The sequence below is a fragment of the Fusarium graminearum genome, chromosome 2, assembly GCF_000240135.3.
Source record: "Fusarium graminearum PH-1 chromosome 2, whole genome shotgun sequence".
NCBI classification, from domain to species: domain Eukaryota; kingdom Fungi; phylum Ascomycota; class Sordariomycetes; order Hypocreales; family Nectriaceae; genus Fusarium; species Fusarium graminearum.
Genome location: NC_026475.1, coordinates 3,927,652 through 3,941,156, shown reverse-complemented (window position 1 = coordinate 3,941,156; position 13,505 = coordinate 3,927,652). Strand labels below are relative to the sequence as shown.

Below are 13,505 nucleotides of genomic sequence, written 5' to 3'. Positions count from 1 at the left end.
TGGGTGGGTGTCATCACGTCAACATCGCATCGCATCCGTTCATCTTTTACGGAGTAAAGTTATAGGTATAGACCGTTGAACTATTAGTATTAGGCAAGGATGGCGGGTTCTCGGGAACGGAGATGACACCCAACTTTATACTACAGACGTACTACTACAACGAGGTGAGACGGCATCGGGCCGGAAGGAGATCATGGATACGTCTGACCGAAATGCGACGGTAGAGTTGAGTCTAGTGTAGAATACATAGAGGAAGGTATTATGAGTATGAGTGATGGATTTGTCATTGTCATGGTCATGGTCATGGTTGGGGAAAACCCCGGAAAACTTATCATGGCACAGTCATGATAAAAGGGTAATACCATGTCCGACAGAGGGAAATGTCTGGTGATGATAAAACAACCTTGTTGGCCCAGAGAGGGTGTACCACAAACGCCCATTACGTTGAGCAAATGCCCGATATCTTGGCTTTTTTGTCTCTATCTGGGGATGACAAGATGGGTTGCGTCTGGGGAATACACACACACACACACACACACACACACACTCATGTATGTATGTATGTACACTTCATCATACGTGTTGTTGGCTAGCTAGTACTGCTGCTTGGTGATGTTGCTGCAGGATCGACTGCATGCACGCACTGGCAGAGTGCAGCTAACCAATAGCCAGACCGAAAAACATAAAAGACGCGGAGATGAAAATGCTACCGAAAAGAAGCGCCCCATGAGGCCATCTACCCCACAAGAATGGCTCACCGGTATGGAAACCCTGCCACGCACACAGTCTGGGGGAGAGAGAAAGCAATTGAGAAGCGCTGGGCTGCGGGAAAACAGGGCCGCGGTTGATATTGCACCTGCTTCATTCGCTGTGAACAAGCTACCCCATGGCTACATAGTACATGGTATCATTTTTTTCGGGGTAGCCAGCACTTAATTGCATTACATCCCGATGAGCCAGGGTTTGTTGGTTGTTGTCCATGCCCGCCGTAAATATTCGGTGCCCCAATGGCGGTGACAAGCAAGATATTTCATCACTGTGAAAATACCGAGGTACTTGCTGTTTGCAAAAGAGGCAAATATGAACTTGGGCCTGAAGCTTGAGCTCAGAGGCCCGGTTATCCAGGGGTTGCCTCTGTTCCCAAAAGTCTGGGCCTGATCTTCACGTTTTAGCGGAGGTTATTCGTGTTTGATAGCGGCTGATCTCTTGTTAGGAGGGGTGCATGACTGACAGAGCTCTGTAAACTCTAGCTCATGTCAAAGTGGCGATATCATAGCGTTTGGACCATCATCATCATCATCATTCAAGGTGCATCATTAATATCGGATCGCATTATTTAGCCGGGTATACAGGTTTGACAGCTGTGTATTCAGTGGGCTCACAACTAAAACTCCAAGGGATCGCAGCCACCCGACAGTGGATGCGACACTGCAACTGCTGCTGCAGCTGCAACTGTACAAGTGCCGGTTATTTGCATTAGCTAGCGGCTGCACATGACACCTGCATTAGTCCCCGTAAGATGCATATCCTCATGTACCTTCATACCAAAACTTCAAACGGCAGCATCATCCATTTCCTAAACCGTCCACTTGCAGCTTTTTCTCTCTGTCTCTTTCACTTTTTCTTTGTATCTTTAATTCACAGTTGATATCTACACCCTTGCTTGCGGGCAATTCATCCATGGTAATAAAACCAACCCATCCCTACATTTGCCAGAACGAGACATTTTATTTCTTCAAAGGGTCGATTCCGTGCAGATACACCAAGATCTCGTCTTCCCAAAACGACAAGATACATATTCCCTCCGCCGACCGGTGAACTGGGATTGCCCTGCGGAAATTTTATCCTCCTTAACAAAAGGACCCTGAAACCTTGGTTCTCGCCCATGATGCCACATTCTGTCAAAAAATCATGATGGACAAGCGTCCCTTCTTCGACACCCTTTCTCCGGTTATTCTGTCAAAAAAGGCCTCATCAATCTAGTCGACTCGTCCTTCCACGAATGGCTTTATCGGTCTAGAAGAAACTCTCCCATGTCATCTGGCTCATCCAGAAACAGCTACACAAAACGTGATCGTGGCTTTGTGCAGACGTCCGACGTCTTACCCACCTGCAACTGCTGCAAGCTCTTTGAGACTTTTTTTTTTACTCCACGATCGAGATCAAACCCCCCCTGGGCCCCCTTAACTGTGTGGTGTCCCTATTGTCTGTCAAAGATGCTTGCACCCGCACAAGCCTCTGAGCATGTGACTTGACGTATGGTGTCCATGTATAACGATTTGACGCAGAGTCGCGTCTATTGGTTTTTTTTTTTGTTTTTTTTTGAAAGGCGTCTATTCATCTACCAACAGTTTGGAACATGTCTAGAAAACGACAACACAAATCCATTTGCTGCCCTTGCCAAACAAGACATGTCATTCATTCATTCAGGTGTCTTGAGCTCAATTAATGCCAGATAGCAAACATGTCTTTGCCACGAATAGACGGCGGCCGATGCCAGCTGCGACGACATACCGAATACATCCACTGATCGTGATCATGATCCCGTGCCATCCGCACGCCGCACGCCGCGAGCTGCCAGCTTCTCTTTCGTTACCGATACACTGGATTGAGTCGCAATTGGTCCAGTAACGACCTTGATGAGTTTTTTTTGCTGGGAATCGGGCTATCGTGAGGCAAGTGTTGGACAAGTTTGCTCTTTTTCCTGCTCTGCTATTGGTGTGTTGGTTGCGACAACTGTTGGGCCATATCTCTACCCTGGCTACAGCTCTCCTCAATTCAGCAACCCCTCCCAAGGATTCTGCTGCGTGCATTGACAAAAGTCTCAGCCAACGTTACATGCAAATCCGGAGAAAACAATGCACTCGTCAAGAAGCACCCAGGCCTGGCTTTGCTCTACATCGTTTCACGGTCATGTGATGTGTTTGCGCAATCCCCTGTCCATATTGTCTTTCTGACATTCCATCGATTGTTGGTCAATCGTCCAACTAAACTAAACTGTCCTGACTATCACATCTCACAATCGATTTTGCTCATCTCCGTTGCGCTAAGAAAAGGCTGCATTATGCGCTCGTCACGCTATGCCCAGCCGCTATGTTTGGAAGCAATGACTACCACCCCACGAGGATCTGACTTTGTCAGATTGCCGCGATACAAATGTTCAGCTAAAGCGGCTGCTAGATCGCACCGCCATACTCTTATTGGCCGTTCAGCTGATCAGCCCTAGTCCGCTGGCCATAGCACAACAAATATCCCGAGGTAGTGAGATCCAAAGTTACGTTGTGCGGACGCCACAAGTGATTCAATCGTTGAAGGCTTATCGTCACGTAACCAACAAAAGCTGTAGACGTGGGGTGAAGCTGAGGATGGCGTGTTGTGTCCACAGTAAGCATCTGAGTTACAGAATGCTCTCGATTGTGACAGAGATCCATCAACACAAACATCTCCAAGGATCACTCAGCTCAATGTCACCCTGACGGAAGCGATTGTAGAAATGTCATAAATTGCTTTTGCCATGTTTCCTCCGCTACAGTGGCTGACACGCGACCAGCCGTCCCCATGTTTCGCTGCCGCCTTCTACTGATGCTTCTTCTCCGCATCTGTTAGTCGTCTCCCATCAACCAGGCTCCCGTCAGGCAGGACCTTTTCTGTAGTTCGGACATGGGCCAACAGAAACGGGTACGCCAGATCGCAGACCACCGAGGTACCAACGAAAAATAAGGCGAGAGGGTGAAAGACGAAGCCGTGAGCCTCTGGCCAATACCACCAGAGCAGTATGCAACAAACAGGGAGGCCCATAATGGTGCCTACGAAGCGACAGAACCTGGAAGTATGATTGTCAGCGCTGAGCAAGTTTGTGAATACGGCGATTGCTGCCCAAATCTCTTTTCCATCACGAGACAACGGGCGGATGCAAATCCTACTGGTGACCAGACTGTCGGGTCTACCTGCATGGTTGTGTTGAACAGACCGCCTTGAATAATAGAAGCTGACCGCTGAACTCAAGGATGTAATAATAAGCAGCCTAAGAGTTTGCTCTGAGACAGCATGAACAAACTTGCCAATTTCGTCTCGTGTGCTCTTCGCGGCCTAGCTTTCTGATACATGACAGTTGATAGATGAGATCTCGCTAAGCTCCGATCAAGACACACCCTCTGCAAGAACCAATATGCAAATAGATAGAATAGAAAGAAACTCACCAGATTGCATAGCTTTGCCCACCAGAGTGACCACGCTGAAGAAGCATAGCCAACGCCGAAACGCTGAATATCATCTGCGCCACACCAGCCGACCAGAATGCCAACTCAGTAGTATCCCTCGCCTCAAGACCCTTCCACGTCTTGCCCCATTTAATACCATACCCACGATGCGGCTCCTTGAGCCACCACCATACAAACGTCCCATTACCCACCAGCCCCGCCACAAACACAACCGCCAGCAGCAGCGGCACGTTGCGCGCGACGAGCGGGCTGTTAGAGAATGATCTAGGTGCCGTTTTGAGCGTGGCGTACAGAACGGGTATGTCGAGGAGAAGCCAGCAGGTGAAACCAAAGGTCTCTATGGGGGCTTCGCACACGCCGAACGCGTAGACGACTTCCCATGCGAGGTTGAGACCGAGAGCTAGGAGGGGCGCGGGCGTGGCGTGAGTTGCGAGGCTGCGGCGGACCATGAAGTAGTAGGCGAGTAGCCAGAAGGTTATGCCGACGGAGAGGCAGGCTGTTGAGGCAGGGACGAGCCATGCTGGTGCTGAGGGCGGGGGGATGTCTGAGGAGCCCATTTTGTGTGATGTTGTAAGACTCTGGTTGTGTGAATCTCCTGTCATACCTGAGTACGTGTTAGTGTTTTGTGGGTGATTGGTGGATTGCTTACCCTGTATTCTTGTCGATCGGCAAATGTGCTTTCGCTAGCTAACGAGTAAACCTTTTGTGACAATCACATGAATAACTGCCTAAACACTCACTCCTTTATCAACCTCCCAAGATATATTGATGGCGGTATAGGTTAGTAGAGTATTGAGTGTTGAGGAGGCTGTTTTTGAGTTTGACACTGAAGGTTCAGTGGGAAGACCGGAAAGAACACATGAGTTAAATGGTTCCATGACCTTGTGTTTCGTTTTGAATGAGAGAAGAGCTTTTTCGATCTGCTTAGAGCTTTGTACTTTGAGACTGATGTTACATCCTGTGGTTTCACTGACTGCTGTTAGGTATTAACTTCATGAGTCGCTATTACCGATCGACTGATGTGAATTATACTTACCTTAGTACTTGAGAATAAAGAAATGGTAGAGCAATAAGTATACTTAGCAGTATTAGATCTTTCTAGAAAAATAGAGAAGTCCGTCTAGAGTTACGTAATTGTTATTTACTTTGGTTCTGGAAAAAAAGCTGAGTTCCTGTGCAGTCAGTCAGGCAGCTGCACTAAGGGAGGAGAATAACACAACAACGAAATCTGAGCAGAACATCCACAGAACATACCCGCGTTGCATTCCAACGCCTCAAATATTTGTTCTACCTGCCACGATCTCTCTACCAAAATCATGGCGTCCGAAAGCGCTTTTATTGAGCAGCCCGACATTGACTGTGAAGCTCTCGATGAGGCCCTCGATGAGTCTCCTCTGGAACTTTCTGTTTCAGGAGAGAAGCCGCCAGTTCACTGTGAGCCGCTCACATCAGCGAAATTACTATTCGCGCTATTTCTGACTGTTATATAGCCAACGAGCTGAAGAAGCAGGAGACTGAGAAGGGGAAGGGAAAGGAGATTGCGGAGAATGACACTCTGCCTATGGTTCATGAGTCCTCGACTGAAGAGGCTGAGGCTGAGAAAGCTTGGAATGAACAGTCTGGATTTTCCGAACCTTGGCGTCAACTGCATCCAGGTGTCTGGATCCAACTTCTCCCTTATAAAAAGCCCTCGAATGGAGAGACCTCAGCTGGAGAGGCCTCGGCTGAGCACACCGGAGCTGAAGAGGTCTTGGACGACAAGGTCTTGGACGACGAGGTCTCGGGCGAAGATGTCTCGGGCGAAGAGATCTCCACTGAAGAGGCTTTGGATGAAGAGGCTGTGGATGAAGAGGCTTCGACTGACCAGGCCGCGTTTGAACAAACCCTGCCTGGACCGTTCGAGGATGAAGATGACTATGAAGAGTTCACGTAGGACGTGGCTCTCGATATGAACCTCCCCGATGGTGAGGAGATGGATGAAGAGGCTCTTGCTGAATTCCTCTACGTCTTCGATCTCGTGAGAAAGGATGTTGCCCACCTCGGAAAACCGAAACGTAAGTATACGAATGTCGACGTACGGGTATACTTATTTCTAACCACTTTCTAGAAATCCGACCAATGGAATGAGCCAGACGTGGCCGTATCAGGTCCTCGATTCATAAAGGCACATCCTCTGGACAATGCCGGCAAGTTGTCTCAAGACCTCCAATAGCATAGGACCGAAACTAACGGCGGGATACTCGCAGAACAAGATATCGAAGACCTACCTGCGATGAGTCCTGGGCCTCGGAGCCTGACTCCCAAACTACTGGATGCGAACCCTCTTGTCTTTACCTAGGATGTAGAGGTTACAGATCCCAAGCCTAGGCGAGAGGCTAAACGTTGGGGGATCATTCGAGAGGAGGACTGAGGATTATTGGAGGCGAGAAAGAGAGCTGTTTAATAATGATTAATAGTCAGTTAAGCGACTATCAAATTTAAAGCTGCCTATCTCGAGGTTTAGTCACAGACCCCGGTGTCGACCGGTGGTTTCTCCCTACAGTGTCGCTTGATTGATCATGTGTTAGAATGCAAGTGAATGTGAACCTTTGAACTATGCAACATATCCTTCCAATACTTGTATACATACAAAATCGACCAACCTAAACGCCAAACACCAAGATACTAAATACATAAAGCCCTTCAAGCGGCAGCCTTAACCATTGGCTCCCAAGGCCTAGCCAGATTCCATAGGTATACCTCCCCGACTGGCTCTTCGCCTAACGCCTTGACAAGAATATGCTGAAAGAGAGGAGCGCTGGAAAACAGCGGCGCAACTGGAATGACCGATCCCCGATCCCAACCAGCAGAAAGACCCTGCGACCACGAAGGCTGTTGAACGAAATCCTTGACTTTGGCGTGATAAGCGTCCCAGTCGTCGGAGTGATCATTAACGACGATCTGGAACCTTGCGCCCTGAATGTCAACTGTGATGCGTTGCACCGTACTCGGAAACCCCTGCTCAGCGCCTGGGCTCAAAATCCATGAGTAGTCGGTCTGATCACCGTTACTCTCCCAATCATACCAGACTTGCGTGCCAGCCTGTGAGTAGTCGTTGAGAACAAGACGTCCCTCTGCATCAAAGCTCAACTCGCAGTGTCGTGCGTCGATACCTGGTAACGTGGGGAGGACGATGTCGCACGTGGACGGGTCGGAGCCTAGGACGAAAGAGCCTGGGCGCTTGGGGGGTGAGTCGAAGGAGAGCTTCAAAGCACGGGTTGGACGGCTGCCGAGGAGGTTTGGGAGGCGAGAGGAGAGTGTTGGGGAGGATTCTATCTGGACGGTGCGGAAGATGTTGGAGGGGAGGTGGGCTGTTTTGTCGGCGGGGGAGTTGCGTGCCGTAGGGACCAGCCAAGCGATGATGTCGGACATTTTGATGTGAAAAAGAGTGGGAGATGATGAAGAGAGTGTAGTTGCGGTGAGTTGTGAGTGAGGGTTGACACTAGATAGTGTGATGGATGAGTGACACTGGGTAGTGTGTTGGATTGACACTGGATAGTGTATTGACGATGATGTAGTAACAGAAGAGGCTCAAACGAAAGAAGCCAAGAAATCAAGATTGTATAAGTAACTAAATGCAAATGTAAATAGAAGAAAGCACGCTGAAGAAAAGACTGTCGAATTTGTCTCTGATGTGTTGTCCATGTGGGTTTATATCCAAGTCAACATTCGACCAGTCCACGTTGCGCTGACAACCACTGGCCCTCGATGCACCGCGCGCGACGCGTCGCGAAGACCTACCAGAAGTCTAGAGAGGTGAATGTTTGGAAACAATTGTTTCATTATTCTCTTTGGAGAGTTGATTGTGGTGGTGTTTGAGCGTGGGAGCACGAGAGCCAATCATTTTTGGTGGAGTTGGAAGGGGCGACATATGTGAGCCACTAGACTAAAAAAACGATACCGTGAATGAAATAGAGAGTATTGAATAAGATAAACACTTATGGTATTGGTCTGGGATGGTTGAGGTTCGATGTGGCGTTTCGGGAGTGGTGGGTTGAGAGGAAGCGATGCATGGGGATCGCTGTCGTGGAGTTGGATCCTGCATGCACTTTACTGACTCATATACTGTTTTGTTTTATCACTGGTATTGTAAGACCTCTATATCGAATGAGCATGGGTTGTTTTTAGAAGATCTGGGGTAAGAAGAAACGTGGACATGTCCCGGGGTGGACCGTTATCAGATCTGCTCCAGGACGTATCGCACCATCCCAGAGAGGCAATGTCCCGTTCGATAGAAAGCGATGTTTTATGATACAAAGATGTATCGGTGAAGGATACTGAGACCCAAGTTGGGCGTTTGCATCCTTCTTTAGGCAGCCATCAACCAGAAATGGAAACAAGGCATCGACAAGTTGACCACTGGCTGTATTATGATCCTCAGTCTTGGACCAGAGCGAACGGAAGGTGGGCAAAATGGCCAGTATTAACTGTGGATCTATTGTATTCTCTGATGTTTTATTCCTGACGGTATCTTGGACTTTGGTGATGCTCACTTTGAAGCTATACTGAACTGTTATCTGCCACCCAAACACCTCATCGATATAACTCTTCTCAACAGCTCAATCTTTCACATACGACCATACCTACCAGAAAATACGGGATCCCGTCCGCTCTCCCATAGTCAAGCTGGTAAGGGGCGGATTAGTAGTTGGGTCGGTGACGACCAGCGAATCCCCGCTGTTGTATGTTTTTGCTATTTTTTGCCCAGGCTAAGCTCGACTGACACTCTGTGTTCCTGCACCCAAACCTGCAGTATATCTGTAGAGACACAAACATAGCGGTATCAGTACTCTTAACACAGGTCCCTCAGTAGACACTGCGCATAGAGACAGTCTTGGCGCAGACCGCGAACTATAGCACATTCATCTCACCACCAAGAAGACCACGTTAAGTAGTGAGTGCAAAAGTGGCGCATTCCACGTTGGCATCCAAGCCCTAGTAGTCCCCAGGTGCTCAGCCCATTAACCTGGACATTTCTTAACAATAGTGTTATTTCTATGTGACTGCCTCAACAGGATCCTCTGAATAATCCCAGTTCCATTGTCCAATAATATTACTTCGAATGAGGCGAAGGCAACTGCTACCGCACGACACATGCTCTTCGGCGCCTCAAACATATCCACCAACGCGACCTGAGATGCGTACGCTTCGCCTGACACTGCGGAGAATTACGTGAGAGGCCATATCTCGTCGCGGTGGACCAACAATGACCTCTTCCCATCGGGTACCTAAGGCACCAATCTCACATGATGGGTACAGGAGCAGGTTCTGTTGGTCAGTTAGGCACTGCGCAACCATCTAGATCGAACAAAATTTGGTACAAAAACACATACCTTCAATAACAACTGGCGCGCTATTTAAAGATTACGCGCTTCATTTCAGGATGCGCTGCTTCCCACGCTGGCCTAGATATCTTGCCCAAGCCGGTCCTCGTTGCAAACCAACGCATAGTATCCCATTCAACGGTCATGACATTGTACAATGGGTAGCCCACGATGTCAATTCTCTTCTCAGTCCCCCAGTATTGCGATTCGGAGAGCAGGATAAAATCATAAGGATGGGATGATATGGTTTTTCCTTGGTCGGTAGGGATTATGTGGCCGATAACGTTCTCATTGTCGTCCAAGATCTCGGCTTCCCAAATCTGCAGCTCCTTCTCGATTGTCGCAACCCCATCAACCAGTGTCCATAATGGCTCTTTCCTAGACCTCGTCTGACGAAGTCTGAAGCTGGCCACCCGCGTCTCGCAGACTAGGTGACGGTCATCTAGCTGGATATTGGGCGGCATGGAAGGGGCACCCGCGGCACCCGCGGCTTCATAGTCGACCCCACGAAATTTGAGGGCTTTCTTCAAAGCTCGTGAGTCCACATCGTCCGAACCACAAACAATGCCTACACCGAACCCATTCACTGGTACTAAGCTGCCCTCAACATGTTGAGGTTTTGTTGCGAGCTGTGAATTTACTGGTAGCGTCGTCTGGAGTCTCGCTATGGAGTCGGATTTTAAATGCGACTTTTTTGGCCGAGGGGCCGGCTTCTCTTGACGCGCGGCAGACCACTTGAACCACATCACCAATGGTCTGAAACGCTCCTCAGAATTGCTGCCAGTCGCTCTGAACTTTCTTAGGGACATTTCGTCATTGCCGGAGACCCAGAACGGTTCTTCGAATCGCACACCGGGATGGACAACATACTCTCCATCTTCCTTACCATCTGAAGGATTTTTACTGACCTCCCACCCAGCCCATGACCAGCTGAGGAGAACATCGTTCGACCTTTTAGTTAGATACGTCCCAGCCGCTGCTGGAGGCTGCCAAAGCAGTGCAAGGTCGAGGAACTCCTCGGGCAGTCCATAGAGAGTGCGGCCCCCTCGTCAAGTATCTCGGAGATATGTAAAAGCAAGACTACCGGGCGGGCTTTGTGAGCGCCTCATATGCTCCAGAACCTTAAGAAGGCCATACATACCGTCGAGGATATCACTAGACTCAGTCATATCTCGACTAGTGTATTGCTCCAAAAGCTTCGCATATTCGCTGAAAAAAGGGGATCTCAGGAGAACGGGGACTCCATTCCAGGTCTTTGCGGTCCTAGGAGCATGATTGTTTGGTGGCATCGAGAAACAAGGAATTGAAGGGGGTCCAGCGTCTTTGCCGGCATGTGCCGCAGGCATATCCTCGCGCAAGATGCCATGTCTGCAATGGAAGCTAACGTACTTCTCACCAAACACAAGCAATCTCCTGGAGAGAAGCTTCTCTTGGAGGGTCCAACCTCGTGTATCCCACTTTCCATAAGATTTATCATACTCCACGGGGAGTAAAACGTTAACGTTAGGCTTCACCTCCCTGGCCATCTGCGTTGCCTCGCGGGGCGACGACACACCCACTAAACCAGCTTCCGAATTCTTTCCTGCTGAGGCGACAAGAACGACTTTGGCATGACCAAATATGCTATCCATCTGTTTAAGTTGTGACTCCCGCGCTTTTGCGTCGTCGCCGTTGCTTTTCTTCTGGATGACGCAAAGACTGTCTGCCCAAAGATATTGGAACCCTAAGCGCTTGGCTACCTTGATAGCATCGGATATCATTCGAGCTACCTTTTCATTCTGGTCGTTGATTTGCTGGCTAAGTTGAGATACATTCTCTGAGCTGAGATTGAGGGACTTGGCTCCCGTATCACCCCACACGTACGAAAGGGCCGCGTACTCAGGTAATTCTCCTTCCCGGCCATCGACGTCGACTTGTACTATCTTGCAAAGATATTCTTCGTTCTTGTCTTCATCGTCTTCAGCTTCAGCATCTGTCTCGTCGTGTGTTTGGGTTTCGGTATGCATTGGGATCTCGCCTTCTTCATTTTGAGATTTGAGTTCTCCGATTTTGATGAGTCGAAAATGCTCGCCCGCTGGCTTAGGAAGTCCAGTCGACCACTGAGGCGTTGCGAAGATATGCTCATGATTCTCGCGACAATGATTCAGCCATTCACGACAGTCGTATTCAATATTGACTCTCCTACCCATCGTCCTTCCATAACGAAGGTTTTCTTTGCCTTCCACGATTATATGGCTGGACGCGATTCGAAGATTGAACTGGCTGAGGACTGTGAGAGGTGCCTGTACCCGACCTCCATACCCCCAAAGGCTTATCTCGAGAAGCCCGGCGTCAACGGCATTGGCGTTGTGCATCTTGACCCGGAAAACGACAGGCAACTTATTGTCCATAGTGAGAAGCGAGGCAGCGAACGACCCTGCGCCGGCCACAAAAGTGAGACACAGTTGTCGGTCTTTGTTCGTGTCCTGCACTGCGCCGGTCGTAGTTCCGCCAATAATCATGCCGCTGGTAACGAGTCCAAACTTATCAGCATTTTCCATCGCTTCATCACGACGTTCTCGTAAAAAATCTGGATCTGAAGGGTCTTCTTCAATGATGATCCTGTTCCGACTCTGCCCGAAGGGATGGGGAACTCCCAGCATTCTATCATGCCACTTGATTCCTATTGCCCATGTCTTGAAAGTCCTACCTTTTACATCAGGAGGCATGTGGTCCCTCACAGCTGGATGTTCGAATGGATCGTGACGTTTGAGTGCGATGGCGTCGAAGAGAAGAGTGCAAAAATTGCAATTTCCAGCTCGTTGATTTTTGATGACGCTGAAAAGCGAGATGAGTATCCTCGTCTCTGGCGAGTCGTCCTTGGACGGAGCTGGTGGCGATGCGAACTGTTCGAAATTGATCTCGCAGCAGTGATTACAGAGACCTGGAAGCTTTGCGGCCTTGTTTGTCTTGTTCGGCAAGTCGGAGCCCGCTGCTGGGGAAGGAGTCCGAGTCTGCCGATGAAACGGTGGTCGCAACTTGTTGAGCAGGCCACCACTATTTCGACGAGAGTCGTTTGAATCCATATCTGGAGGTTTGAGAACAGAATACGAGTGGCGCGACTGGAAATTGATAGGCGTACCGTATAATGTAGAGCGAAGTGATGAATGACAGGCAAAGCAGGGCTTGGAGCTTGGGGGAATGGCTCGGGAGACTGGCTTATGTATTACCATCGCTGTCTCTCAAAATCAGGCTGGCAGGCAGTAGATGTTGCCTTTGCGCATGCCGCTGAGGTTCAGCGACTGATAACGTTGCTCCAGCTTGCATGCAACGTCAATCGTGCCGCACAAGTCTCCTCCATCTTGGCAGGCCTTTTGAATCCCCCGTGCTTCTTAGAATAAGCAATTGCAACATTGCAAATGCTCGATAGCGAATGGATTGCCTTCGGCCCAAGCTCAGCGGCATGAATACAGAGACCATGATGTTGTTGAGATCTACACCGGTGGCATGCAAAGTCAGACGACTTGCACCAACATATATACCAGGCGACGAATCATAGGTGCAGATATGCATGATGCATCCGACATATGCCCGTGGGAGGCTGGGCCTTTTTAGAATGAGCTAATAAAAATCCATATTCGAGAGCCAACGGCTCCTCCCACACCAATAAATAAAGCAAGGTGACCAGCAAACACGGGTGGTCAGATCTCAAACCGGAGATTTCATTTTTAGATACATCTAAATCTAATTATGGTTAAATTTACGAGTTTGGCGCTGACGCCAAGTGCCTTTAGTGGCTCGGCTATGAACGATTCACATGAACAGTCCTCAGATTGAATATGGCTAAGTCTTATATAGGGGGGCAGGCCTGTCAAAGTATGGAGTACAACTAGCATTTTTATCATTGGTTGTACTAAAAATACAGTCAATTATGACATCCCAA

General features: G+C 49.0%; 4 protein-coding genes and 1 non-coding gene across 5 annotated transcripts; 3 read left to right on the top strand and 2 right to left on the bottom strand.

Annotated features, from left to right (window-relative positions):
• Nucleotides 1-3,576: 3,576 nt before the first annotated feature.
• Nucleotides 3,577-4,777, bottom strand: FGSG_04461 (uncharacterized protein; the record flags this gene model as incomplete). Its single annotated transcript, XM_011322835.1, has 2 exons — nucleotides 3,577-3,823; nucleotides 4,200-4,777. The coding sequence occupies 2 exons, from the start codon at nucleotides 4,775-4,777 to the stop codon at nucleotides 3,577-3,579; spliced, it is 825 nt and encodes a 274-aa protein (XP_011321137.1).
• A 759-nt stretch (nucleotides 4,778-5,536) lies between these two features.
• Nucleotides 5,537-6,153, top strand: FGSG_04462 (uncharacterized protein; the record flags this gene model as incomplete). The annotated part of the gene is made up of 2 exons (XM_011322834.1): nucleotides 5,537-5,654; nucleotides 5,711-6,153. 2 exons carry the CDS (start codon nucleotides 5,537-5,539, stop codon nucleotides 6,151-6,153), a joined length of 561 nt encoding a protein of 186 aa, XP_011321136.1.
• Nucleotides 6,154-6,902: 749 nt separating this feature from the next.
• Nucleotides 6,903-7,868, bottom strand: FGSG_04463 (uncharacterized protein; the record flags this gene model as incomplete). Its single annotated transcript, XM_011322833.1, has 1 exon — nucleotides 6,903-7,868. The coding sequence occupies exon 1, from the start codon at nucleotides 7,629-7,631 to the stop codon at nucleotides 6,903-6,905; it is 729 nt and encodes a 242-aa protein (XP_011321135.1). The 5' UTR covers nucleotides 7,632-7,868.
• Nucleotides 7,869-8,832: 964 nt separating this feature from the next.
• FGSG_20008 lies at nucleotides 8,833-8,948 on the top strand. Its single transcript, XR_893003.1, has one exon. It is a non-coding gene; the product is annotated as a 5S ribosomal RNA (ribosomal RNA).
• Nucleotides 8,949-11,814: 2,866 nt separating this feature from the next.
• FGSG_12252 (uncharacterized protein) lies at nucleotides 11,815-12,147 on the top strand (the record flags this gene model as incomplete). Its single annotated transcript, XM_011322832.1, has 1 exon — nucleotides 11,815-12,147. The coding sequence occupies one exon, from the start codon at nucleotides 11,815-11,817 to the stop codon at nucleotides 12,145-12,147; it is 333 nt and encodes a 110-aa protein (XP_011321134.1).
• Between the last annotated feature and the right edge of the window lie 1,358 nt (nucleotides 12,148-13,505).